The sequence below is a fragment of the Lonchura striata genome, chromosome 20 (assembly GCF_050655825.1).
Source record: "Lonchura striata isolate lonStrDom1 chromosome 20, ASM5065582v1, whole genome shotgun sequence".
Classification (NCBI taxonomy): Eukaryota; Metazoa; Chordata; class Aves; order Passeriformes; family Estrildidae; genus Lonchura; species Lonchura striata.
The window spans coordinates 4550543-4575174 of NC_140722.1; the positions used below are offsets into that span (position 1 = coordinate 4550543).

Consider the following 24632-nt stretch of genomic DNA (forward strand, 5'->3'; position numbering starts at 1 on the left):
AGTGATCTTAGAGGTCTTTTCCAGCCTAAACAATTCTGTGTTTCTCTGGTGTTATTGGAGGTGACCATTGCCTTGTAGGCAGAGAGGCTTTACACCCTGATGTCCTCCTCAGCCCACCCCCCTTTTGTCCCAACATTCCTGAGAGTGCCAATTCCCCATTTTCCTTGTAAATCTGAAATGAACACGTGAGACCTCACATTCAATGATGGATGAAATATGCTCACAAAGCTGTCACACAGCACACTGTGTAATTTGTCTCCACGTGAAGCAGAGCCAAATATGCATATTGGGCATGACTTAAGAAAAATGAAGAGTTTCATGATCTATATTAAAAATGTGATTTTAATATCTCCTCCCCTGTGCAGGAGCAGTACGTGTTTGTCCATGATGCCATTTTGGAGGCATGTCTCTGTGGCAACACAGCCATTCCAGTCTGTGAGTTCAGATCCATATATTACAACATCAGCAGACTGGATCCACAGACCAATTCCAGCCAGATAAAAGATGAGTTTCAGGTAATTTCATATGTCTCAGTCACTGCAGTTGGTGTATTGAAGGTGTTTAATCAATTTCTGTGTGTTATTTTGTGATTTCCAGCAGAGCAGACAAGGGAGACACTGAGCCAAGGTCTGATTTCAGTTGATTTTTTTTGTTTTACTACTTGGTCAGGCACAGATTTGTTTTTGAGCATGGACTATTCAGCCTTGAGCAAGGAAAAAATTGTCCCCATCACTCCAGTAGAGCAAGGGTACTAATTTTCACACATAATGTTGTACTTCTTATTTTAATGAGTGTTTTGTTGTTCGTTTCCTTCCATAATTTATACAGAAACATTTATGCCTCAAGGTGCCTTATTATCCATTCTTGTGGCTCATATGGTGCTTCCAAGCTTTGACAATCAACTTGTTGACAACCTTCCACACAGGAGAGAGAGGGAACTCAGTGAGCATTACTTTGGCTATTGCTAATTTTCAATTAAGTATTAATTAATCCCTCAGCTCACTGCAGATGTTTTGCCAGGTACCTGGTGATGAGATCCAAAATGATGGGCAGTAAAACTCACAAGTGCTCTATTAGTGCTCTTTGCCCAGGGCAAGCAACAAAATGTGGGCCCCTCCTTTGTTTCCTGTGCCCGTTGCTTACCCCAACCTGGTAAATGGGATTAGGACACTCCAGACATTGGCCCTGTGCAGTTGTTCCTCTCACAAAGTGGAGAATTCACCCAGAATTCTGAACACTGAACTAAGTTTTCCAGTCTTATTCCCCATGAATCTATGATTCTTTAGTGTGAGGCTGAAGAGCCCCTGGCACAGGTGCCCAGAGCAGCTGTGGCTGCCCCTGGATCCCTGGCAGTGTCCAAGGCCAGGCTGGACAGGGCTTGGAGGGGTGGAATAGATGGGCTTTAAAGTCTCTTCCAAATCAAAAAATTTTGTGGATCTCTGATTTTGAGCCAACATCGATGTGGGGGAAAAATGACTGTGGGAAAACTGGAGCTAGGTGAGTTTGATAGGAAAGAAAGAGACATCTACAATTTGTTGAGGCCACTCATTTTCAGAGTAAAAAGGTGGAGATTGCTAGATTGCTTTAATTGCTTTTCCTCTCCCAGGAAAGTGTCTTTGGCAGCAAGAGGATGTCTTTTGGGATCCCCAGCCTGAGTCAGATGCCTCTTTTCCACCCTCTCTATGTAAAGGCAGAATGTGTGTCTTTTATCTGAAGCCTTACAGGGAATCATCGGGGTTGGTATAGTGAGATAAATAATGTGGATCCCAACTGATGGCAGTTCAATTAAAAAAATATCTGGTTCTATCAAGTGATAGCAGGTCTGTAAAAGTGTTTCTAGTTTGCCAGGAAGGAGCCAGAGCCGAACTTCATCAAATGCAGTTTAAAAAAAACACCATTAAAAAAACAGCCACCACTTGCTGGGTGTATTTTGTCATGATATGAGACAGGATTTGTCACCTCTGTGCTTGTTCTTTTGAGCTGCCAGGGGCTGGCAGCTCCTGTGGGAAGGAACTGCTCCACTGTGCTTTGCATAAGAGGTTCAGTGTCTGTCTTGTTGTAGAATCTATTTTTACAGGATTTTGGCTCAGAGCGTTCCTCAGCCCTGATTGTCTGGATTTAATGCAAAAGCTGGTATCTCTGCTGCAATCTTTAGGAACCAGCTGATATAACTATAGATCTGTGCTTGCAGTTTGTGGTATTTAGGTCCCATTGGCCCTGAGGTAAGGCTGGATGTATTTCTCGTGCTCTACATGTTGTCTGGACATACGAAAGCTCACTCTGGAGAGTTTTTGTAATCTGAATCAGTACAGGAACAAGAAAGAGAGGGGAGTAGCATAAAATAGGCAGGAGTAAATCGCTAGCAAGTTACCTGCCTGATTATCTGCACTGTCAGAGATCTGAGATTTCATGTTGTTTCCCCAGCCAGACTCCTTGCTTTCCATCTCCAGACAATGTAGAACCTGAATAATTTAGAGCAACTATATTACTTCAAATTTTATACTTTGACACATTCTTTTATCTTGGATTGTTTGACCTTCCTCTTTTCTTCATTCATAACCTCTCTGTGGCAGAAGTCTAGCTCTTCGTTAGGTGTTTTGGGTTTTTTTTTTTTTTTGCCTGTAAATATTTTGTATTCTTCTGGCTGCAGAGAGTTCACTGTTGGACTCCATGGGCTTTGCTCAGGAAGGGGAGATGCAAAAGTGAAAATACAATGACATCAGACAACCATTGATCTACCACCACTTAAGCACTGGTGCTAAGATGCATTCACTTTGATTTCTGAGTTTTGATCTTTGCTGACCAACCTGGACTGGTTTGTCAGGAGGCCTCCACAATGGGGAACACAAAAGTAAAATAGATTTAAAGAAACATAGTCTGTCAAGCTGTGGAAAAGGCAGATAACAGTCAAAGACTGACAGCAAGGCCCCAGAGATTAGGTATGACTATGTAAGTGAAGCATCCTATGTGTCACTTCAAAAGAAAAGTAGCAATCTAAGTAATATATAAATCAAATAGACTTTTCTGTTAAAAAAACTCAAAATGACATTTCATCTTAGGTTTTTATAAGATAAGTCAGCAGTTTGAGGAATCACCAAAGGCTCTGAACAGTCTGACCTGCTGGGTGGTCAATACTCAGGGTACACCTGCACAGGACCCACCTGAAGAGGGGAAGGATTTGTGCTTCCACACAAATAAATTTGTGCTTCCATCCTTCTACCAAGGATGGTAGAAACAGGAGGAGGTTTCACTCCATCACCAGCTCAAAGCTGCATCTTTTACCTGTGACACCTATTTCCAACATCTAGGAAAGAACAGGAATGTTATCTAGCTGCTCTGTGGGTTTAGAGCTGGAAATGTTTGGGAGGTGTATAGTGCTTTCAAATTTTGCTGAAGCTAACAGTGTTAGGAAGAGTTCCTCAGGATAATCTGCACAACACAACATGTTACAACAGCAACAAGCTCCTTCGTGCTTCTTCCTTTTTATCTCTGGGATGCCAAATGTTCTGAAGCTGAGTAACACAGAGTCCCCAGGCAGGTGCAAAGGAGAGCCCTTTATTGTAAAAACCAGGCCTTCTTTAAGCAGTTACTTCATAATCAGTTACATCCCATTTAAGCGCAACAAGTGTAATTCAACCAACCACCGTAAACCACAAAGTGAGCATGTGGTGGTTCTGTAACTTGTTTTTCTACCTCTAATTCACCTGAGTCACTTTCCCACAGCCCTTTTCTGCTTAGCTGAAGTAGCAGGCCTGAGCCATGATTTTACAAAGGTAACAAGGCTCTTATTTTATAAGTCTTTACCTATATGCAATAGCCAAAGTACTGCTACTCTGAGTCCCTTTAAAGCAAACATATTGTGCATATGGCAGCAACTGACAGAACCAGAGGACACAGTCTCAAGCTGTCCCAAGGGAAATATAGGCTGGATATTAGGAAAAAGATTTTACAGAAAGATTGATAAAGTTCTGGAATGCCCTGCCCAGGGAGGTGGTGTATCGAAGCAATGACCCTTGAAGGGGGAATAATGTGCTCTGACTCCATGTTGCAGAAGGCTGAATAAATTGCTTTTATTAAATTAAATTATATTACATTAATACTATACTAGAACTATAGCATACTAAAAAGATACTAAAAAAACCCTGTGACTGTCTCCAAACAGTCACAAAACAGCTTGACCCAACTGGGCAATCAATCCACACAGCCATCACCAGTGTCCAAATAACAAATCACTCTTTGGTAAACAATCTCCATAACACATTCCACATGTGCCAAACAACAGGAGCAGCCAATAGAGATAAGAATTGTTTTTTTCTTTCTCTGAGCTTTCTCACTGTGTCTCACAGCTTCCCAGGAAAAATCCTGGGAAAGAGAATCATGTCTCTGTTCAGAAAATGTGAACACCGCAGTGGTGGAGTCACCATTCCTGGGTGTGTTTAAAACAAGACTGGATGTGGCACTGGTTCAGTTGAGATGCTGGGGCTGGGTTGGGCTCAATTGTCTTGGCAGCCTCTTCCAACCTTGTGATTCTGTGACTCTTGGAAGTGAGCTGCAAGGCACTCATCCTTTTTGTGTCCTTGCTCCCTCTCGCTGCCCTGCCCAGACCCTGAACATCGTGACGCCGCGGGTGCGGCCGGAGGACTGCAGCATCGGGCTGCTGCCCCGCAACCACGACAAGAACCGCTGCATGGACGTGCTGCCCCTGGACCGCTGCCTGCCCTTCCTCATCTCCGTGGATGGGGAGTCCAGCAACTACATCAATGCTGCACTCATGGATGTAAGCACTGCTCTGGCACGCCCTGCCATGACTTTATTCCCTCTCATGATGCTTTTCCGGGAGAATGGATCTGAAGAAAATACTTACTTAGCTGTAGTTTCTGAGTCTGGTATCTCCAAATTGGGCAAAACACATGAATTTTCCCTTTGTCACCAAAATATGCCCTCTAGAGTATGATTATCCCAGGGAAGTGGTCACAGCAGCAGCCTGACAGGGTTCAAGAGGCTTTCAGACAATACTTTTGGGCACTCTTGGGGATGGTGCTGTGCAGGGCCAGGAGTTGGACTCCATGATCCTTGAGGGTCCATTCCAACTCAGCATATTCTGTTACATGCTGTTATTCTTCAATCACACATCCTAGTTCTGCACCACATTGGTAGAAAGTTTTTGACAAAGGCATCCCTCATTGTGCAGTCTGAGGCTGGATCACAGCAAGGTAGATAAACAAAAAAGTGGGGGGACAGCTTTTCCCATACATTGGTTTTGTATGCATTGGGGAGAGCAATGTTTGCCAGGTCAGCTGTTTGAAAAGGATAATTTGCAGTGTGGAGTGAGTGATTGATATGATCTTATGCAGTTAAGAATGTGGGAGTGCAGGGATCAAATGTGCAAAATATTTTCAAGCAAAACGATGTGAGTTGAGCTGCTGTGACTCTGTCCGAAGGCGTTTTCCCTCGCTTTGTTTATAGCCTGGAATCTCACAGCACGGGTCATTTGTGAAAGATGAATTATGTTGATGTTGATGTGCTGCCTTTGGACACAAATGTCTTTAAAGCCACTAATTATTGCAGTTGGAGTATGTGTAAATATGATCCAGAGTGAAATGCCATCATTTTTCCCTGGCAGCAGCAGGGTCTCTGTTTTTTAATTTTTCTGTTCTTCAGTCTTTGGGAAACGGTGATACTGTTGCATTTAAGATATTCAGTCAAACAGTCACAGAATTTATTTTAGATTTTTTCAGCAAGATTGTGATGTTTTCATTGCAAACATGCCTAAGGAAGCTTGTTTTTTCAAAGTGTGTTTAGTGCTTTTGCACATCTACAGAAGCACAATCCAGTCTTTGGTTTCTTAGGGATTGGGAATGTTTGGACATTTCAGCCCTCGTTACCTCAAATCACTTTGCTAATATTTGGATCCTTCCCCAAAAAATTCTAGTGGATTAATTTTTTTTTTTTTTTTGGTACAAAGCAATTTTTCACCTGTCATTGAAATTCAGCTGCTTTGATGTTCTTTGGCTCTCCTTTATCTTTCCATAAAGGATTCAGGAACTTTTGGGGACAAAAATAATCACAGGGGAACAGCCAGAATCCTGCATTTTCCTAGCTGTTCTTGCTGAGGTGTGAAGTCTTGAACTGAGCAGGGACTCTTAGAGGACACCCTCCATCCATCCCACATTGCCCTGATAGGAGCAAAAGTGTCCCTCACCCTCCCCTAAAACAATGGAACATAATCCTTAAGAAATGAGACTTAAGTCACCTCGTGAGTCAAGCCATGAAGAAGGGATGATAAATTTGTGTTTAATCCATGGGGTTCAGAGATAAACATGAATTTATGTGTCCCTAACATCATCGTTGCCCCATAATCTCACACATGTTCTCTTGCATGAGTAATTCACACCTCTGTGTCACCTTCCCTTTGAAACAGGACAGTGAACCTGGGTCCTCACCTGTAGCAAGGAGCTGGGGAGGGTTTCTGTTTCTCCTGATGGCAAATCCCACAAGCACACATGACCTTCAGCCAAGAGTTTAACTAAATTTGCTACTGGCACATCATGAAAAATCCATAGCAGGAACATTTTCGTGTTGAATTAAGAGATAAAGCTCAGTATTTTATTTGCCACTCCGTTGCTACCACTGGTTGGTATTTAACAACTTTTGACTCATTCTGGTGTTTCTAGATGTGGAATTCAGAGTGGAGAAAAAGACAGAAGTCCATTTCAGATGAAAATTTCCCAGTAAATCCTTTTGTTTCCCTTCTCTGTACATCATTCCCCATCACCCTCCTCACATGTGCATACTCAGAAGCTCCTTTTTCCCTGCCCAGCACTTCCACCCACATCTGCCTCACATGGAGGAGAAAAGGCAACCCCCCACAATGGGCAGCTAAATACTTCAGGATTTTATTTATTTATTCACTTTAAATCCAAAATTTTATTCTGCTGGAGGGTTTTCTTGTGCTTTTTTGTTTTTCTCTTTACCCCAGAATTGGTGTGCCTTTTGATTCAAGTCTATTTCACAGATGTGCAGCACAAAGGACTGTGCAGTTTCCAGGCTCGTTTAAGCCTTGCCTGCCGTGGTTGGGAAGCAATAAAGTTTTCAGCTTGTTGCCTTTCATCCCAAACATTCATTAACTCAGCCCTGCAGAGGTTGGGAGCACAGCTCCACCCCTTTGTGCTTAGGGAGTCTGAGGTCAGAGGCCTTTTTGAGGTGAATGAATAACATCAGAAATTAAATGCCAAAGTCACAGGCTCTGAATGCTTCCCCACAAGCCCATAAAGGATGGCTGGGATCCAAACGTGCCACCTCTGTCACACTGCACCCCCAGGCAGCCCCAGCAGACGGGGCTAATCCCTTCTGGAGTTCCTGGAGGCCACTGCAGCAAAGGAGAACATTTGCTTCCAGCTGTTTTCCTTCCAATTATTAATATTACTGATAGTCATAGTAGTAGTAATAGTAGAATTAGCATTATTTGCTGAGTCTCAAAATATAAATAATTGATTTGGGTAATATCTGCTCTTGTGACACTTCTTTAATGAAATGTCTTTATTGGGAGCAGAAGAATCCCATTACGAGGCGTTCATTCATTGTGGAGCGATAACAAGGAGCAGGAGATGTGATTTGTATAATCTGGTTAAATGGCTCAGACTGCCTCCCCACAGCCTCCCGGGTATAATATTCCTTTGAATAAAAGTTGATTGATTTTTCTTTCTTTCTTTTTTTTTTTTTTTTTTTTTTTTTAACTAATCTTACCCTTTTGTTAGAGCCACAAGCAGCCTGCTGCCTTCATTGTCACCCAGCACCCCTTGCCCAACACCATCACAGACTTCTGGAGGCTGGTGTTTGATTACAACTGCTCCTCAGTGGTGATGCTCAACGAGATGGATGCAGCACAGGTGAGTGGCTCCTCATTCCTGGCATGTCACTCCCTTCTCAAATCCAGGGGGTTTGCAGAGAGTCTCTGCTGTCATTTTATTGGGGTGGCTGCCCTCCTGCCCAAATAAATAAATGAGGGGGAGCTGGAAAGTAATAGGTGATGTTTTGGGGTTTTAATGGAGAATCAGTCCATATGCCTGGCTGTTTGTAATGTAATTCTTATTGTAATTAAGAGGGATCATAGAAGGGTTTGAACGGGAAGGGACCTTAAAGACCATCTTACTTCAACCCCCTGCCATGGGCAGGGACACCTCCCACTATCCTGGAGTGTTCCAAAGCCCATCCAACCTGGCCTTGGACACTTCCAGGGGTGGGGCAGCCACAGCTTCTCTAGGAACTTGTCCCAGGGCCTCACCATCCTCCCAGGGAGGAATTTCTTCCTGATATCACATCTAATCTGCCCTTCTTCAGATTAATGCTATTCCCCTTTTTTCCTATCACTCCACACCCTTCTGGAAAGTCCTCCTCCAGCCTTCCTGTAAGCCCCTTTTATGTACTGGAAAGTTGCTATAAAGTCTCCCCATTTATTATAGAAATACTTTGATATAAAATTATGTAAAATATAGTTCAAAGCATCAAACAGTTTTATATACATACTTTATCTATTACAGAATTACTTTGTGTTAGCAGGCCAAAATTTCCCTCCCAAACCCACTTTCTCCCCTTTCATATTTTTGTCTGTTTGGTTCAGGAAAATGCTCCCTAGTGCAGCCCCAGAGTGCTTCATGTTTGCCTTTTTCACATGGCACTTCCAGAAGAATTAAACCAAAGGAGCTGAAACAATTTGAAAGATCTTTCTCCAGAACAATTTCCAGTATGATCGTGTAATTCTGAGAAATGTGCTTTGCACAGTTAGAAAATAATATAGTCCTTTTATATCTTATTTTTACTTTTTAATTCCATGTCTAAGTTGGATTTTGGCTACTGGATTTTGGCTATTTTCAGCATTTGAGCTTGCCAGGAAGGAGCTTTTGCCATTCCTCCTGCCCTGGTGTCTCCAGCCACCTTGCTGATGAGTGGCAGAGGATAACAGCTTTCAAAAAGGTGTAATCATGCAATTTGTGTGGAGAGTACATTTGGCATGGTTAATTCACCCATTACAGCCCTTGTTCAATGAGAGGAGAGGAACCCTCAACAGTTGGTACTTCATGGATTCATTTTTCATTTATCTCTTTCATTTGTCTTACCACACTTGAAGGCAGTGAATTATTGGTCTCTTTTTGGATGGTGATGAAGAAGCCAATCATCCCAGTCCTTAAGGGGATGTCCCATCAGGGGCAACTCAGTGGGATTCCATTCCAGCTCCAGTGACAGCTTCATTCAGCAGTGGGCTCTCCTGGTGCCCTGCAGAGTCCCACCACTCTGTGAGGAACCAGAGGTCCTCTGTATCTTCTGTTTTCCTCTTCATCTCCTTGATTCTACATCTTGGCATTGAATCCAGAGACAAATTTCACCTTTTTTTTTTCCTGACACTTTAAAGCAAAACCCACCTTTTTCTGGAAATAACACACTTTCTCACACTTGGTTCTGGGAAAACACAAACCTTTCAGCCCTAGTCAGTGTTATTCTTGTGACTATCTTCCTGCACAAAGCTTAGGGCTTTTTTCATAGCAAAGTTTTGCTGTGATGATGTGGTCTGTAGGCACAGAAAAGTGGATTTGGCAGTGCATGAAGTCACTTTGACAGTTTCTGTAGCACAGTGTCACCTCCTTTGAGAGTGCAGCCAATGCCAGAACACCCAGGTGGTACTGGAAGTTAAGGAGGATTTTAAAGTTTTTTATTTTATGAGCTACCAGTGAGACAGTTTGATATAACAGAATCATTTGGGGTGGAAAAGACCTCTAAGATCATTGAGTCCACCTCAGTACTGCCAAGGCCACCACTAACCCATGCCACCAAGTGCCATATCTGCACATCTTTTAAATCCCTCCAGGGATGGTGACTCCACCACTGCTCTGGGCAGCTGTTCCATTGCTTGACCACCCTGTCAGTGAAGAAATTTTCCCTAACAGCCAATCTAAGCTTCCCCTGGCACAGTCTGAAGCTGTTTTCTCTCATCCTATCCCTTGTTCCTTGGGAACAGAGCCTGCCCCTCTCCTGGCTGCACACTGAGGGATTTGTGGAGAGTGAGAGGGTTTCCCCCATTTCCCCCCTTCTCCAGGCTGAGCCCCTTTCCCAGCTCCCTCAGCTGCTCCTGGGGGCTCCAGACCCTTCCCCAGCTCTGCTGCCCTTCAGACCACACACAACCATTGTGTGACTGAGTGGCCTCAAGCCCGTCCTTCCTACCCTCCAGCAGATAATCAAATCCATTGTGGACAGGAGTTTTATGGAAGAGAACTTGTCACTGTGCCTGCCCTGTCCTTGCATGACAGTATTGTCTTGCCCTGTCTGTTCATCAGTGCCTGATCCCAGGCTGTGCCCCGACTACAGGGAAAAGGCAAATAAACCCCTGTGGAGGTCAGAGCACACAGCAGGCAGTTTTCAGCAGTGTCTACACCTGTGTGTTTGGAGAGGTGGCCTTTCACAGACCTCAGACCTGCTCTGGCAGAAGCGAATTTTCCATCCTATGGAAAGGTTTCATCTTTTTCTGCTTTCCATTGCATCTTGAGGTTGTTTGCTAGGGCTCCTGCTCAGCTCACATCTCCCTGCCTGAGGGACAGATGCTTTGAGAGGAGATCACTAGGCAGCTTGAAAGTCTGAAGGAAGAGTAAAGAAACCCTTCAAAGGACTTGCTTGTGTGGTCTTGGCTGGCTTGCTTAATCTTGAAAAACTAACAAGGGCAAAGATGCAGAAGATTGTGTGACTATCCCACCCAGTTTCAGTCCTGTATGATCAAAGGAAGAACAGGAGTGCAGGATTAATGCAGCCGCATGCACGCGCTTGGCGTCGTTGCTGGCAGTGATTGAACTTGAAAAGCTTGAGATCGAGTTCAAATGAGCATCTGGGGGTTTCAGAACTTGTACAAAATTACACTTGAAAATAGGAAGGGGAAAAAAAGCCACAAAGAAATACAATCTTAGCAGAAACTGCTAATGAGATCTCATGCAAAATATTTTTGTGCCATGATCTATTTCCAGCTGGATTTAAAATCCTTAGATTGTAATTTGTGTGCATAGGGTGTTTTTTGAACTCAGTAATATCAGCACAAGAAAAAGACTCCCAGCCTGCTTCACAAACTTCAGAAGTGCAGTTGTGGCTCACACTCAAAACAAGAGTTGCTTTTGTTGCTCTCAGAACAAACTCACTCTCCTTCCCCTGCTCACTGGTAGAGCCAGAAAATGAAAAAGTTTATCTTACAGAAAAAAAGAAATTCCTGTTTGCTTGAATTAAGATTAATTTTCTTGGTCCCTGTACTGTTTCCCCATTTTTACCAAATCTCTAAGGTTCCTATTAAATTTATCTACAGACACTAATCTTTCAATGTTCCTGTTAAATCTCTATCCTTACAGAAGCTTCATTTGTCAGCCACCTTCTCTGCACCTCTAGACTCAGAATTCAATCAGTTCCAAATTGTGTTCATACAAAAATAAAGGGGAAGAAAAGTCCAGGCCCTAAAATATATTTCTTTTTTTCTTCATATTCAGGATATAAAATGTTTTACCGAGCTAGAGCGAGATCGTCTCTGAACAAAGCCACGATATACAAATTGGTGATGGATTTTGAGCTGGAATGATTTGATATATTAATAATTAAGGTTTCTGTTTGGTGTTGTATTTTTTCCTAGCTCTGCATGCAGTACTGGCCAGAGAAGACGTCCTGTTGTTATGGCCCAATCCAGGTGGAGTTTGTTTCAGCAGACATTGATGAAGATATCATCAACCGGATATTCCGGATTTGCAACATGGCCAGGGTAAGAGAGAAGAAATACCATATTCCTTAGTTATTCTCAAAAACACATTTTGGCTCGAGGAAGAAGCAGAGCCAAGACTTGTGGTTTAGAGATGCAGAATCTCTCACCTAGGAATGAAATTCCACTGCAGCTACTTCCTTTAATTAACATTTAATCAGCCTGCATTGCTAAAGGACTCTTGGCTGAAAGCAGCAAGTGGATGATATGAGCTGAAAATCTGTATTTAAATGGTGAGCATTTTTCTGTGTATATTTGAGAACAATTCATCACTTAGTAGCCAATATAAAGCCATCAGTATTGCAGGAAATAAACTGGGATGGTGTCAGCAGCTCTCCATCTGTCAGCTCCCAGGCAGTGTCTCTGAAGACAGATGCAATGTTTACTGGCTAGACTGGGATTCCCAACTGCCACTGCTTTCCCTATAAATAAGCAACTGCCATTTCTGTAAGCAACTCTTTGTCTGTGTCCCTCAGCCCCAGGACAGCTGAAATGATAGAAACAAAGTTTATCTGCACACTGAGCCCTGGCAATCCGACTTCAGGGCTGCAGGAAAGGGCTTCAGCAGAGGATTTTTCTCTCATTAGTTGTTTCTCAGATTGATTATGTTTCCTTTGTTGTTTCTCTTTCATTTTTTCTTGCCAGAAATGGAAGCAGGCTCTGCAAATTATATTTCCATGCAGTGTAACCCATCAGTGTCCGCATGGTCAGAGCCTGCGCAGCTGTTCAGGTGTGGCACTGCAGAGGGAACCTTGTGGTCCAGCCACAGAAATTGATAAACTGGTTGGATATCAGACACCTTCCTGTGCCTCAGGGAGAGCCTGGGGGTCATAAAACCGGTCAGACCAAGGCTCTGTGGCTCTCAGATGGAGCTGGCCCATGGATGCAGGGCTGGCAGGGCAGGTGCTGTGTGCTCTCTGCACTCACCCATGTCCAACACCACGGCCACTGCCAGCAAACTCGTGAGGCTCCTTTCCCTCCACAATCCCCAGAGAATTTTTGAGGGCTGCCCCTTACTTCCTATGGCACAGTACAGTCAACCAGCAAAGACACATTTGGTCTGTTTATGCAATTTGATGAAACTTTATTCTGGAAACTCAACACGGCTCCCATTGGTCTTGGTTCTGCACCAGAGCTCACCTCTAGGTCAGGGGTGGCTCCGTGTGGTGGAAAAGTCTCTCCTCCAACCCGAGCTTCCAAAGAAAGGCTCAGCAGTCTCTGTTGCTCGGTCTCAAGGCAGTTTATTGCAAGTTATCTAAAAGATTTTCTTCTGGGGCTGCTGTGGTTTGCTCAGAGCTCAGGCAGAGGCACACACACACCCTGACATCCTCTCTGACCCCGACTGCTTCTTCTCTCCCCGCCCAGGGCTGCTGCTGCCTTTTATATGGGACATTACGTGTGACATGGTTACAGTTTTCCCCAATGCCTATTACCTATATTAAATGGTGCTTTTCTATCTTTTATATGGTACATTACGTGTTACATGGTTACAGTTTTTCCCAATGCCTATTACCTATATTAAATGGTGCTTTTCTACTCTAAACCAATCTGTGGGTGCCAACATCACCAAGAACATGGAGGCGAGGAAGAAGAAAGAGGGAGGACAGGGCAGGCCCAGATCCCAAATCCATCTTAAAACTTCTGACCCCCATGTACAAAACCAAAACCCCCTGTACACACTCAAAAATTCTTCCCTCCACTTTGTGACTACTTCTACTATAGTATTGAAACTTTTGTGACTTCTTGTTCTTCTTGCAAGGTTGGTAAATCATTCCATGGTTCAAATCCAAAATCACAGCTGTTTCCAGCTGCCTGCCAGGGTCTCAAATGCTTCTGACCTGAGCATGAAACATCCAAAAATGTCTGAGGGACATTTTGAGTTCTGACAGCTCGGTAACAATTGTTATCCAGGTTAGAGGAAAGCCCTTGTTTCTGCACTGTACCTAGTGCAGATTGTGTTTTTGTGGAGAACAAACAGCAGCACTGCAGGTGCAGAGGGCAGGGTGGTGTGTCAGCAGCGCTGCCAGCCCTGCCCATCCCTCCCTGGCTCCGTGCAGCCCCTGAGCAGGCTCTGTGTTGCAGCCGCAGGACGGGTACCGCATCGTGCAGCACCTGCAGTACATCGGCTGGCCGGCCTACAGGGACACCCCTCCCTCCAAGCGCTCCCTGCTGAAGGTGGTCAGGAGGCTGGAGAAGTGGCAGGAGCAGTACGATGGCAGAGACGGGCGCACCGTGGTCCACTGCCTGTAAGTAGGGCTGGGAAATGTCTCTGCAGCCTCACGTGCTGCTCGGTGAAGACAACTGGGTCGTGGATCTGGAAGTCTGGTGGTGACGTTTCTCCTCTCTCTCAGTCCCTAAATTATCAGGCTAGCCTAGAGATATGAGGTCTTGAGGGGAGGAACATCAGGAGATGGACAAAGATTTTCAAAAGAGGCTCTCACCCTGATGTGGTTGTCCAGCTCTTTTTATTGCATGGTCCGAGGGAAGAGCAGGGGAAAGACAGCAAACAGGAAGGGACATCACCTTACCTAGGCTCTGGACAGGGAGGGCTCTTTTGGCTCTCCACCAACCCTGTTGGGGCTGGAAGGAGGGGTCCAGGTTTATCTGATATGGGGTCCTGGGAAATGGGGAAAACCTGGCCTGAGCGCACTGTAACATGGTGGTTTGCCAGGCTCCAGCTGGTGAAAATGGAGTTAAAGTAAATTTATAATACACTTCAAGTTGAATATTGTGCTGCATTATAGTATCCTGGCCCAGGGATTTTACTGATTGCAGTGAGAAATAACTCCAAGAGCCCTGGCACATTGTAGGTCTCGTGACTGGAGTACAGACAGAGCTGCTGTCAGCCCAGAGCAGGGCTTACAGCACTGCAGTCCCTGAGCTTCCCTGTTCCCCACTCCAGGAATCCCTCAGCCCTTCCATACCTGCCCATGTTCTACAGGTCTCCACTTTCACAGACTCACTGAGTGGTTTGGATTGGAAGGGACCCCAAATACCGCTCCTAATGGACACCTTCCATATCCCAGGGTGCTCCAAGCCCTGTCCAACCTGGCCTTGGACACTTCAAGGGACCCAGGGCCAGCCACAGTTTCTCTGAGCACCCTGTGCCAGAGGCTCACCACCCTCACAGGGAAAAATTCCTTCCCAATATCCCATCCAACCCTGCCCTCTGGCAGTGGGAAGCCATTCCCCATTGTCCTGTCATGCCTTTGTCCTAAGCCCCCCTCAAGCTCTCTTGGAGCCCCTTTAGGCACACAAACCCTTGAACATCAGCCCTTAACATTAGAGACCTTCCACGTGGCAGGAATCTCTCCATTAGAGACCATGAGGTGTGAGCTGTGTGTGCTCCCCTTCCCTCAGCCTCCCCAGCCCCACTTCCCCTCTTTTGTCCCGTGCCAGGAACGGCGGAGGGCGCAGCGGCACCTTCTGTGCCATCTGCAGCGTGTGCGAGATGATCCAACAGCAGAACATCATTGACGTGTTCCACATAGTGAAAACGCTACGGAATAACAAATCCAACATGGTGGAGTCACTGGTAAGGCTTCTTGCTGCTCGTTCCCCACCCAGTGTGTGTGCAAGGGACTTCAGCATAGGTAAGAAAATGTCCAAATGGCTTCGTTCAGGATGAATCAAAATGAATGGGAATGTCCAGAGTTAAAACTGGTCCCGTTTTAGCATGTTCAGTGAATCTTCCTGCTTCTCCTTCTGAGAAGAGGGGATGCCCTGGCAGGGTGATGGACCCTGTGTCCCATGCCCAGCTGCCTCAGGAGGTCAAACCCCATAGAGCTGTCACCATGTCTGTGGGAAGAGTGGGATTTGTCCTCCTGTCCATGCAGGGATTTGTCCTCCTGCCCAGCCCAATGCTGGGTGCTGTGACACATCTGGAAACCAGGAAGGGAGATGAGTCCAGCCCCCAGGCCTGGCTCCCTGTAGCCCAGGAGATTAAACTGTCCTGAATTCAGTCATCTCCATCCATCACCCTGAGTTCGTGCCTCAGAACAACACATGCAGTGAGGGCTGGAGGAAAATAATGAATAGTGCAGACTGGGGCTGTCTCTTTGAGTGCTTTTCTCTTCCTTTGACGACACCATCTCCCAGCCATGCTTGCTCAGGATCACTCAGAAACACAACCAGCATTTGCCAGCTCCTGCCAAAGGCTATTAAGAAAGAGGGAGGAGGTATTGTTGCTTGTAGAACGAGGCTCTGAGGAATTTTCCCATATCCTAATGCCGTTCCTTTGTGTCCTCTCTTTCAGGAACAGTATAAATTTGTATACGAGGTTGCACTGGAATACTTGAGTTCCTTTTAGCCCAGCGAAGGGAGGGGACCCCACGATGTGCCAGACCCCAAACTCTGGCGGATGCTTCTCCCCTGTCCCACACTGGAAGGCAGTAACAAGTGTGGGAAGGAAAACTTCTCCTTCCTTCTCAGCAAGAGACTGAGGTTGCAGAGACCTCGCTGGAAGGAGGAGGCGATGCCTGTGTGTGCTGCTGCCTGCTTTCTATCGGAACATCTACTGCTTCTTAAATAACTTACTGTAAAAATTAGCAACATGGGAGACAGGCTGAAAGACTGGACTTTCTAATCCCCTCTGACTTCTCTCCTCTTTTGGATTGTGTTTTTGTTCTGCTTGCTGCAGAGTGGGGAAGGAATGAAACCCTTAGGAAATTCTCTTTTAAATGTCTCCTTTTTAATTTATAATTTTGTTCTCAAATCCCAGCCTTTTAATTTTTTAATTTCATGCAGCAGTCATTTGGGAAAAATGAGATAGCCATAGGGGATACATGAAATGTTTCATTACAATTTGTCTACCTTATCTGTTTCCTTTTATTTGTTTTTCCAAATGGAAAGGCCAACCAAAAAAAAAAAAAAAAAAAAAAAAAAAAAAAAAGACTATGCTGGAATTCTCTTCCCAAATGTAGTCCCTTTAAGCATGAAAATAGATGGTGGAGATGAGAAGCTGTTCATGGATCCACTGCCTCCGCAGAAATATTTCCTCCCAGTTTCTGCTCGACTTCAGGGCTGTGCATGACCCAGTTCCATCCCTCTGGTCTGTGTCCTTTGGCTGCTGGTGAAGCTGTTGAGGAGTTTCCCAGCCACTTGAACCTGAAGGTTAAATATTTGCACCAAACAAATGGCATTTGTCTGGCAACTTTGGCAACTTGGTTACCACATTTCCCAAGTATTAGCTGGGGTGCAGTGTGTCTCTGACAAACAGGGTATGAAGTAGGTATTAGTGTTCATATACTATGTATGACTATTTTTTATTTATTATTTGTATTGCTGTAGAACTTAGGACCCCTAGTCATGCCAGGACCCTGCTGAACTAGGCACTGTGCAAGCAGACAGCAAAGAAAGTTCCTGCTCCAGAGTTTAAAACGCTGAAGGTTCTTAAAATTGGGGTTGGGCAAGATTTCCTCACTATTTCCAGGTCCTACAAGCTTCAAAATTGTAACCTATTGGAGCTGTAGGAAAGGTGATGTACATACACAGAAACCTATTCTGACACCTGTAAAGAGAAGTGTTAGCCCAGCACAGCAACTTCTCTTCTTAAGCAAAACAGCTTTTGTTTTATCCTGCAAAAATGCCTGTGCAAGTCTCCTTCTCTGAAGCAAACACCAGATGTGTTTTGCCACGGTTGTGGACCTCATTCTGACTTCTTAGCAACTAAGAAATTGCTTTTCTGAAAAAGTATGTTTAAGTAGTTAATCACTAAGGTCTGCAGGGTAACCTTGGGGAAAAAAATAATTGAATGAACAGGACTTTACAATAATTAGTATTTCAATTTAGCCATTTATTTATCTCGAGGGTGTGGGATATGAGGTTGCTCCATGGGTAAAATGAATTCTGGGGTGTAGGGTTCTTTAAATTTAGACTTGCTAAAAGATAGACTGAAGGTAAGAGTTGAAGGAAACTCCCATTTTCTTATAATCCTGTAGTTTTCCACCCTCAGGTAAATACTCAGAGGCTGCTGGGAGCTCTGTCCTGCCCATGTCTGGCACGGAGCGTGCCAGAAGTTCAAAATATTTTGCTAATTCTGTCTGTGAATTCAAAAGACACCTCTGCTTCACGGTCATTCTTTCTTCAATAGTCACACCCTCACCTTGACCAGGAGGGATGGAAATGAAATCTGGCAAAAGCAGCTCTTGATTCAGCCACACCAGTACTCAGCCAAACCATTGTCATCCACCAGGACCTGCCCAGCCTAGGGAAGGATGCCTGGAGTTTCATTAATATCCCTCTTGGCAAGCAAAGGATGCTGAACCACCTGGGCTTTCTCTAAGGAGCTTTGGATTCTTGGCTTTAATGTCATGGAGGTCTTAACTGGTCATGAACCACCTTCTCTCAGGAGCCTCTGTGCTGTTTCTGGTTGATCCTTTGTGTTGCCTGCAAAAAAATAATTAAATCAACCTCAGTTCCAGTTGGGGCTGTCTGTGGGTATCTGGCATCTCAAGGGACTGGTCTGAATTGGGTTTTTATTCTTTATGCAACTAAACAAAAACAATTCAGCGGGAAAAATTACTAGAAGGCAAAGTGAAACTATGAGATAAAAGTGTGAGGAAAAGTCTAATATTGGTGTTTTGATTACAGTTGGCTGGATGGAACAGTGTAGGTCAGGTGTTGAGAGAGAAAAGGGAAGAGGGAATTCTAATCCCAGGATGGGATTTTTCAACAACTGCCCAGGTATGGAGAAGCTACAAGTCAGCAAAGTGTTTTTGATTCTGCTGATTCCAGAAAGCCAAAGGGAACCACTCCCTGTGGATACTGTAGAAATATTAATTAGTAATTAGCATTCAGTTAATTTTACGTAGGAAGCAGCACAGTGACAGGTCTCCCTTGTGATTTAGGGGAGTGAGGCCAGCACTGAGGGTGACAGCTGGGATAAGGGAACACAGAGGTAAAGAAATGCCAGTATCACTGAGGTGTGAAGTGTAGGAGGTCATTTAGGCTTAACTTAAAAGAAAGTGGATTGAAATGCCAGAGTTAAGCCCACAGGAGGGGTGTGTGAGTGAGGGGAAGGACATGTGGGATGAGCAGAGCAGAACAGCACTGGTTTAGGGTCTGGAAGTAGGTTTGGATGTGTTTTATGGTATGAAAAACACCGCTAAAGGGTCAGATACCTGTATCAGCTGGCCCACAGCAACTCCCTGTGTGCTCAACCCTCTGCAAAAGCCAAGTGATGTTGGCAAAAACTGCAGGAAAATATATTTAAGCTTAATTTTACATTTTATAAGATCTCAATGCAAATGTTGGTTACCACAGCCCAACAGTTAGTCACAGCTTATTATGTGGCTACTCAACCATGTGTCTGAACTTCCTAATGTCCAGCCTAAAACCCATATGAAAAGGTGCTCAGCAGACACTGCAGATTGTGTTGCCAAACTGTTGTAAATTCCTGCAGTTACTGTGCTTTTGGGGGACTGACCCAGCTCCAGTCTGTGTTGGCTCAGGAATCTTCATGCTGTTCTTCCCTGCACAGTGCATATATGCCAAGTGTGAATTAATGATGAAGGGAATTGTGTGGAAAAGATCACTTTAAATCACTTTATTACCTTGAGGTTGTTTAAACCCTAGAGAACAGCCCATAGTGAAGTAGGTAATGTGTTTGAAGCAAGATTATGGGTGACGGGTTTGTTTTCATGGGGAAAGAAAGAAATTATGAGATGAGATAAAGGAGGTTTTCTCACTCCTGGAAGGATTAATAGTCAGTGTGAGCTTTTCAGCCTAAGCATCCCCTGCTGTGGATGAAAAGTGATAATGTGCAGTAAAAAAAAGGTGAATTCCTCAGTGATTGAATCTTAGGCTGGAAAAAAAATCATATTGACAATATTTGAATGGGCATAATGAAGATGAACTTACTCCCATGGAGAGATCCTTCAGAGGTGAGGGGGAACTGTTTGTGATAGCACAGAGTTGGTGTAAAGTTTGGTTTGAAATACAAGGAAGAACAGGTGCTTCAGGGTCACTATCTCATACAGGGGGTAACCAACATCTTAAATTATTAATGGTGTAACTACAGCAGTGAATTCCACTCGTTATCAGTAGTTTCTATCCTTTTATTCTGGAGCTATAAACTCCCTGGGGAAAAAAAAGTTCAGTAGCCACATGGATCCCACAGCAGCAGATTTAAGTAGATTAAGATGCTAGAGTGGCTTTTCCATTTACTTACCACAGGCCCTTTAGCAGTAGTTTGTGGGATTTCCCTTGGGAATCTCAAGCCAGGGATTTTTGGTCACTGCTTTTAGTGTACTGTAGAGTCAGAGGAAGGAGAGAGGCTCCTGCAGCAGGCGGTTCAGGAGGCAGTTAAACCAGTTTCCATCTGGAAGAGAAGGAAAGGAGAAGAAATCTCCTTTGGGAGAAACCAAACATTGGAGGAGAAGGCAAATGAAATGGATCCTGAAACAGGTAGGAAATTTGCACCTTGCTCTCGCTCTCATTCTTGCACAGCTGCTCTCATCTCACTCTTCTGAGCTCCTGCCAAGATCATAAAAAACACGTAATGTCACATTCTGTGCTGTGGAGATGGAGCACTCGGAGTGTGACAGAGGGAATAAATCCTGAGGGACAAAGATAAAAGGAGATTTGCTCAAGAGAGGAATCTTCAAATATGAGGTGCTTCTATCTGTCACATTTTCAGAATTTTTAGTAAAGTCACAGAGCAGTGCAGAGTCTTGGCATGGTCCTGGATGGGCAATGTGGTGGAAAAGTTCCCCTTGGAAAACTTCATTGTCCTGTAATAAATGTGAACAATCAGCTCTATGATGTTGGCAGCACAGTTAATTTTTGTGATCACTCCAGCCAGTGAAAGGGGCATCTCAAGACCTTGGTGTGAAACTGCTGCATTTTCATTTGAGAATCTTGAATTTGTGTTAAGTGTCAACCCCATTTTTTGAATGAAAATAAAGGGGGCCATGTGGCAAAAGTGGCAACATTTATTCAGCGTAACTACTGCCATTGGGTCAAAAATTCCCTATTCTTGCTGTGTGAAGGCAGAACAAAGCACTGCAGCTGCCCTGCCCAGAGAGAGGAACAGGAGGAGCCAGCTAAGTCCAAGAGACAGATGTGAGCAATGAGGATTCTGTTAACCCTCCCGTGCTCCTGCTTATTTAGATTGCAGTCTTCTATAGCCATACATACATAATATACAATTTCAATGCAAGTGCTCTTTCTTTCCCTGTTCCCAAAAATACCTACAGCTCTTTTTCCTCGAGGGTGAGCCAACAGCATAGCGAGCAAAGCCCAATTTCTGCCGTTTTGGCAAGGACCACAAGGAAAATCCATCATGTATTATCTGTTCATTGACTTGGAAAAGGTATCAATCATCTCCCTCATATGCATACTTGAAGAATGTACAATTTGCTCAAACTGTCAAGCAGAATCATACATTTTCATATACCACCAAATCCTGGTGGTATGGAGTGTGATGGAAAGAAAAAAAAAAAAAAACAGACAAAAACTTGCTGACTTCCAGTGACCTCTAGTCTATAACCATTAATTACTGTGTTAAAATATTTTAAAAGTTTCCCTTGTAGAAAAAAAAAAAATAAACTATGCTCAGAATATCCTACAGTTTAATGTTGGACTAGCAGAATGTGAAAACCTGGCAGCTTTTCCAGTTTGTAAAAACACGAGGGATCTAAATTAGTCTTTCCATCCTCATCCCAGTTCATGCAGCAGATTTTCCACCACTATTCTGTTTTCAACCTGAGCCTTAAAAGACAAGCTAATGCAGCAGACTGAATGCCAGATGCTGGTGTTCCCATAGTGTTTCCTAGCAGGGGGAAAAAAAATTTTAAAAGGATGAAAAGGGAAAAGAACAAGCTAAAATAGTTTTTCTTGGAATTCAATTCAATGAGCTGTTTCTGAGCAGTACAAACATGAGCCAGTCCGTGGCACTCTGGAGGTACAGGGTGAAGATGCTGTAGATGTCCCTTAGGGACCAATCCTGATATTTCATATATAGGTACCCAAGAGCTTAGTGGTTCCTTTAGTGGAGGCAATTGTCACAGAAGGAGTTTCAGAGATCTGTTATCCTGCAATGCCACTCTTTGGGACACCCTGTGAGACACCTCACATGTGTTGTGCTGTGGAGATGGATTTCCTTGTGTGGGTACATCATCTTTCAGTGAGGAAATCCCCAGGAAATCTTCTTGGTGTGAAATAATGGAAAGGAGTGTGTTTTGGGGGATGGAAGAGGAAGTGGGGCCAGCACTTTACGAGCTTTCATGAATTTAGGTACTCAGACTCCCCAGGACAAACACTGCTCAGTTTTTCACATTGCTGACAGTCAAACCAAACTTCATGTGCTGGACTTCCATGTACCTGGAGCAGAACTGCAATTACCCCCTCATTGCCTTTCTAGCCCTTTCTTGCATTGCCAGCATTTAAACACTGTACTTCTATGCCAAAAGTTTGAGCTGCATCCTTAACAACCCCCTTAACCCATCCCGACTAACCGCAGTGACAAAATTCACTCCCAGCCTGACTGGATCTCCTCCCTCCCCGCACCCACCCTGTGGGAATCCCAAAGTGCCAGCATCGCTTCTTGCAGCCCTGCCACCACTTCCGAGGGCCATGCTGGGGCTGCCCTGGCTGAGCAGAGGCCATTCCAGCTCCCTGGAGGTGTTTTTGGGCAGGGAGGAGTGCTGCATGAGAGGAGTCTCTGCTGCTGCGCTGCCGCCCCCTCTCCTCCCCCTCGGCCTTTATGGATTACTGGTGAAACTCACTTGTACAGTTTGGATGTTTGATAGATAAAGCACGTAGGAAAAAACAAAAAAAGGAAAAAAATATAAATACAAAACTCTCAACACTGTGCATTCAGTGTCTTTTCTTTCTAGCTTAAAAGAAGGAAGGTAAATAATGTCAAGTCAATGAATATCAGATATATTTTTTGACTGTACATTACAGTGAAGTGTAATCTTTTTTTTACAACTGCGAGTCCATCTTATTTATTCTTGTAAATGTTCCCAGACAATGTTTGTAATATGGGCTGTGTTGCAAATCCATAAAATAAATCTGTGATCTGAGATTAATGTTTTACTAAGAGCCTCTTGTACTTGTGCCTTTTCTTTGGACTTAGAGGAGGCAAGGCATTGTGAGCAGCACTGCTGGAAGTGATGGGGTGACTGCATGACAAAAAATAAGACCAGCATCTTGTCACAGTGATGGGCTTTGCATCATGGTTGTCATTCAGGAGATGAAGAGCAGAAAAGATAATTCAGCAGGCACTCAGCCTAGCTGCAGATTTTGTGTCAGTCCTCTCAGAAAGCCTGTGGATGTGAGCTAAGTAGTTTTGAAAATTACAGTCTTAGCAGCATGGGTTAGAGCAAAGCATATTTTTGCAACTTTTTCTCTCTAACAGGTAAAGTTGAATTGTTTCCTTGGTACTCAGTGCTGAATGACAAATTGCTGATAGGCTCCTAAGATTTTTCTGGTGGTTTCTATAGATGGACTGTTCTGGTTCAGCTGGGATAGAGTTAATTCCCTTCCCAGTGGCTGCTTTGGGGCTGGGGTTTGGATTTGGCTGAACACAGGGTTGATAATACAGATAATTTTGTTATTGCTGAGCAGGGATTGCACAGAGCCAAGGCCTTTCCTTGTACAGCCACACTGAAGAGGGTCTGGGGGTGTGTTGGAGGCTGGGAGGAGGCACAGCCAGGACAAGTGACCCAAACTGACCATAAGCAAGTCCCAGACCATGTGGCATCATGCATAAAATGGGGGAGGAAGAAAGAAAAGGGGAACATTTGGAGTGATGGTGTTTTTCCTCCCAAGTAACCAATTGGTGTGATGGGGCCCTGCACTCCTGAGGATGGCTGAACCTGCCCAGCCATGGGAAGTGAGGAAAGAACTCTTTGTTTTGCTTTCTCCTTGTTTGCACAGCTTTTGATTTCCCTGTTGCTGTCTGGCTTTTACTCTTCCCATTCCCATACCTTTCCTGATCCAGCTGGAGTGGGGTGAGTGAGTGACCATGTGGGGCTTGGTTGTTCCTGGGGCTAAACCATGACAAAGAGTCACAGAAATCATAGAATCATGGAATGTCCTGAGCTGGGAGGGACCCACAGGACCCCCCAGCCCAGCCCCATCCCTGCACAGACCCCCCAACAGCCCCACCTGGGCACCCCTGGCAGCGCTGTCCCAACGCTCCTGGAGCTCTGGCAGGTTTGGGGATGTGCCCATCCCTGGGGAGCCTGGGCAGTGCCAGCACCTCTGGGGAAGAGCCTTGCCCTGACCTCCATCCTAAACCTCCCCTAAACAGATCCATGCCATTTTCTTGAGTCCTGCCACTGGTGACAAGCCTGAAGAACTCGGGGCTGTCCCTGCCCTGCTCCTTGTGAGGATGTTGAAGACCTCAGCGAGGTCTCCCCTCATCTCCTCCTCTCCAGGCTGAACCAACCAAGGGACACGGACATGGAAGGGATTTTGTGCAGATGTTTTGTGCTGCCAGACTCAAACAGTGGATATGGGTGTCAGCAGTGAGTGTTTGCACACATTTCCCAGCACACATTTCCCACCTTCTGGTCTTCCACTCGTGTTCATCAACAGATCTCCAAGGCAGTGCTTGGCCCCTTCAGTCAGGGCAAAGGAGTAGATTGTTGCAAAGGGAATAGATGAGGCTGCCCTGCTCTGAAGACCTCTTTATTCCAAGAACACAAGCAGTGCATCGAGATTCACAGCTTAAGGTGTCAGAACAGGAGAGTCTAACCATGCTACAGCTGTAGAACCCACCTGTGGTAAGAACTGCTCTGTTAGGAGTTATCCATTACTGAAAAAAAAAAAAAAAACCAATAAGTCTTATTAACAAGAATATATAGCTCCTGTTTTTGTTAGAGGAGTTGGAGTCAATGATCTTTGT

The 24632-nt window shown here is 44.6% G+C and overlaps 1 protein-coding gene across 7 annotated transcripts in view; it reads left to right on the forward strand.

Moving 5' to 3' along the window:
• Window positions 1–22822, forward strand: part of PTPRT (protein tyrosine phosphatase receptor type T) — a 465535-nt gene extending 442713 nt beyond the window's left edge. For all 7 annotated transcript variants that reach the window (XM_085557969.1, XM_021535469.4, XM_021535471.4 and 4 more), the window contains 7 exons: window positions 366–515; window positions 4604–4777; window positions 7758–7889; window positions 11654–11779; window positions 13859–14022; window positions 15176–15311; window positions 16032–22822. In XM_085557969.1, coding sequence (XP_085414095.1) covers window positions 366–515; window positions 4604–4777; window positions 7758–7889; window positions 11654–11779; window positions 13859–14022; window positions 15176–15311; window positions 16032–16085 — 936 coding nt within the window. In that variant the 3' untranslated portion in view covers window positions 16086–22822. The remainder of the gene's footprint in view (window positions 1–365; window positions 516–4603; window positions 4778–7757; window positions 7890–11653; window positions 11780–13858; window positions 14023–15175; window positions 15312–16031) is intronic.
• Window positions 22823–24632: the final 1810 nt, after the last annotated feature.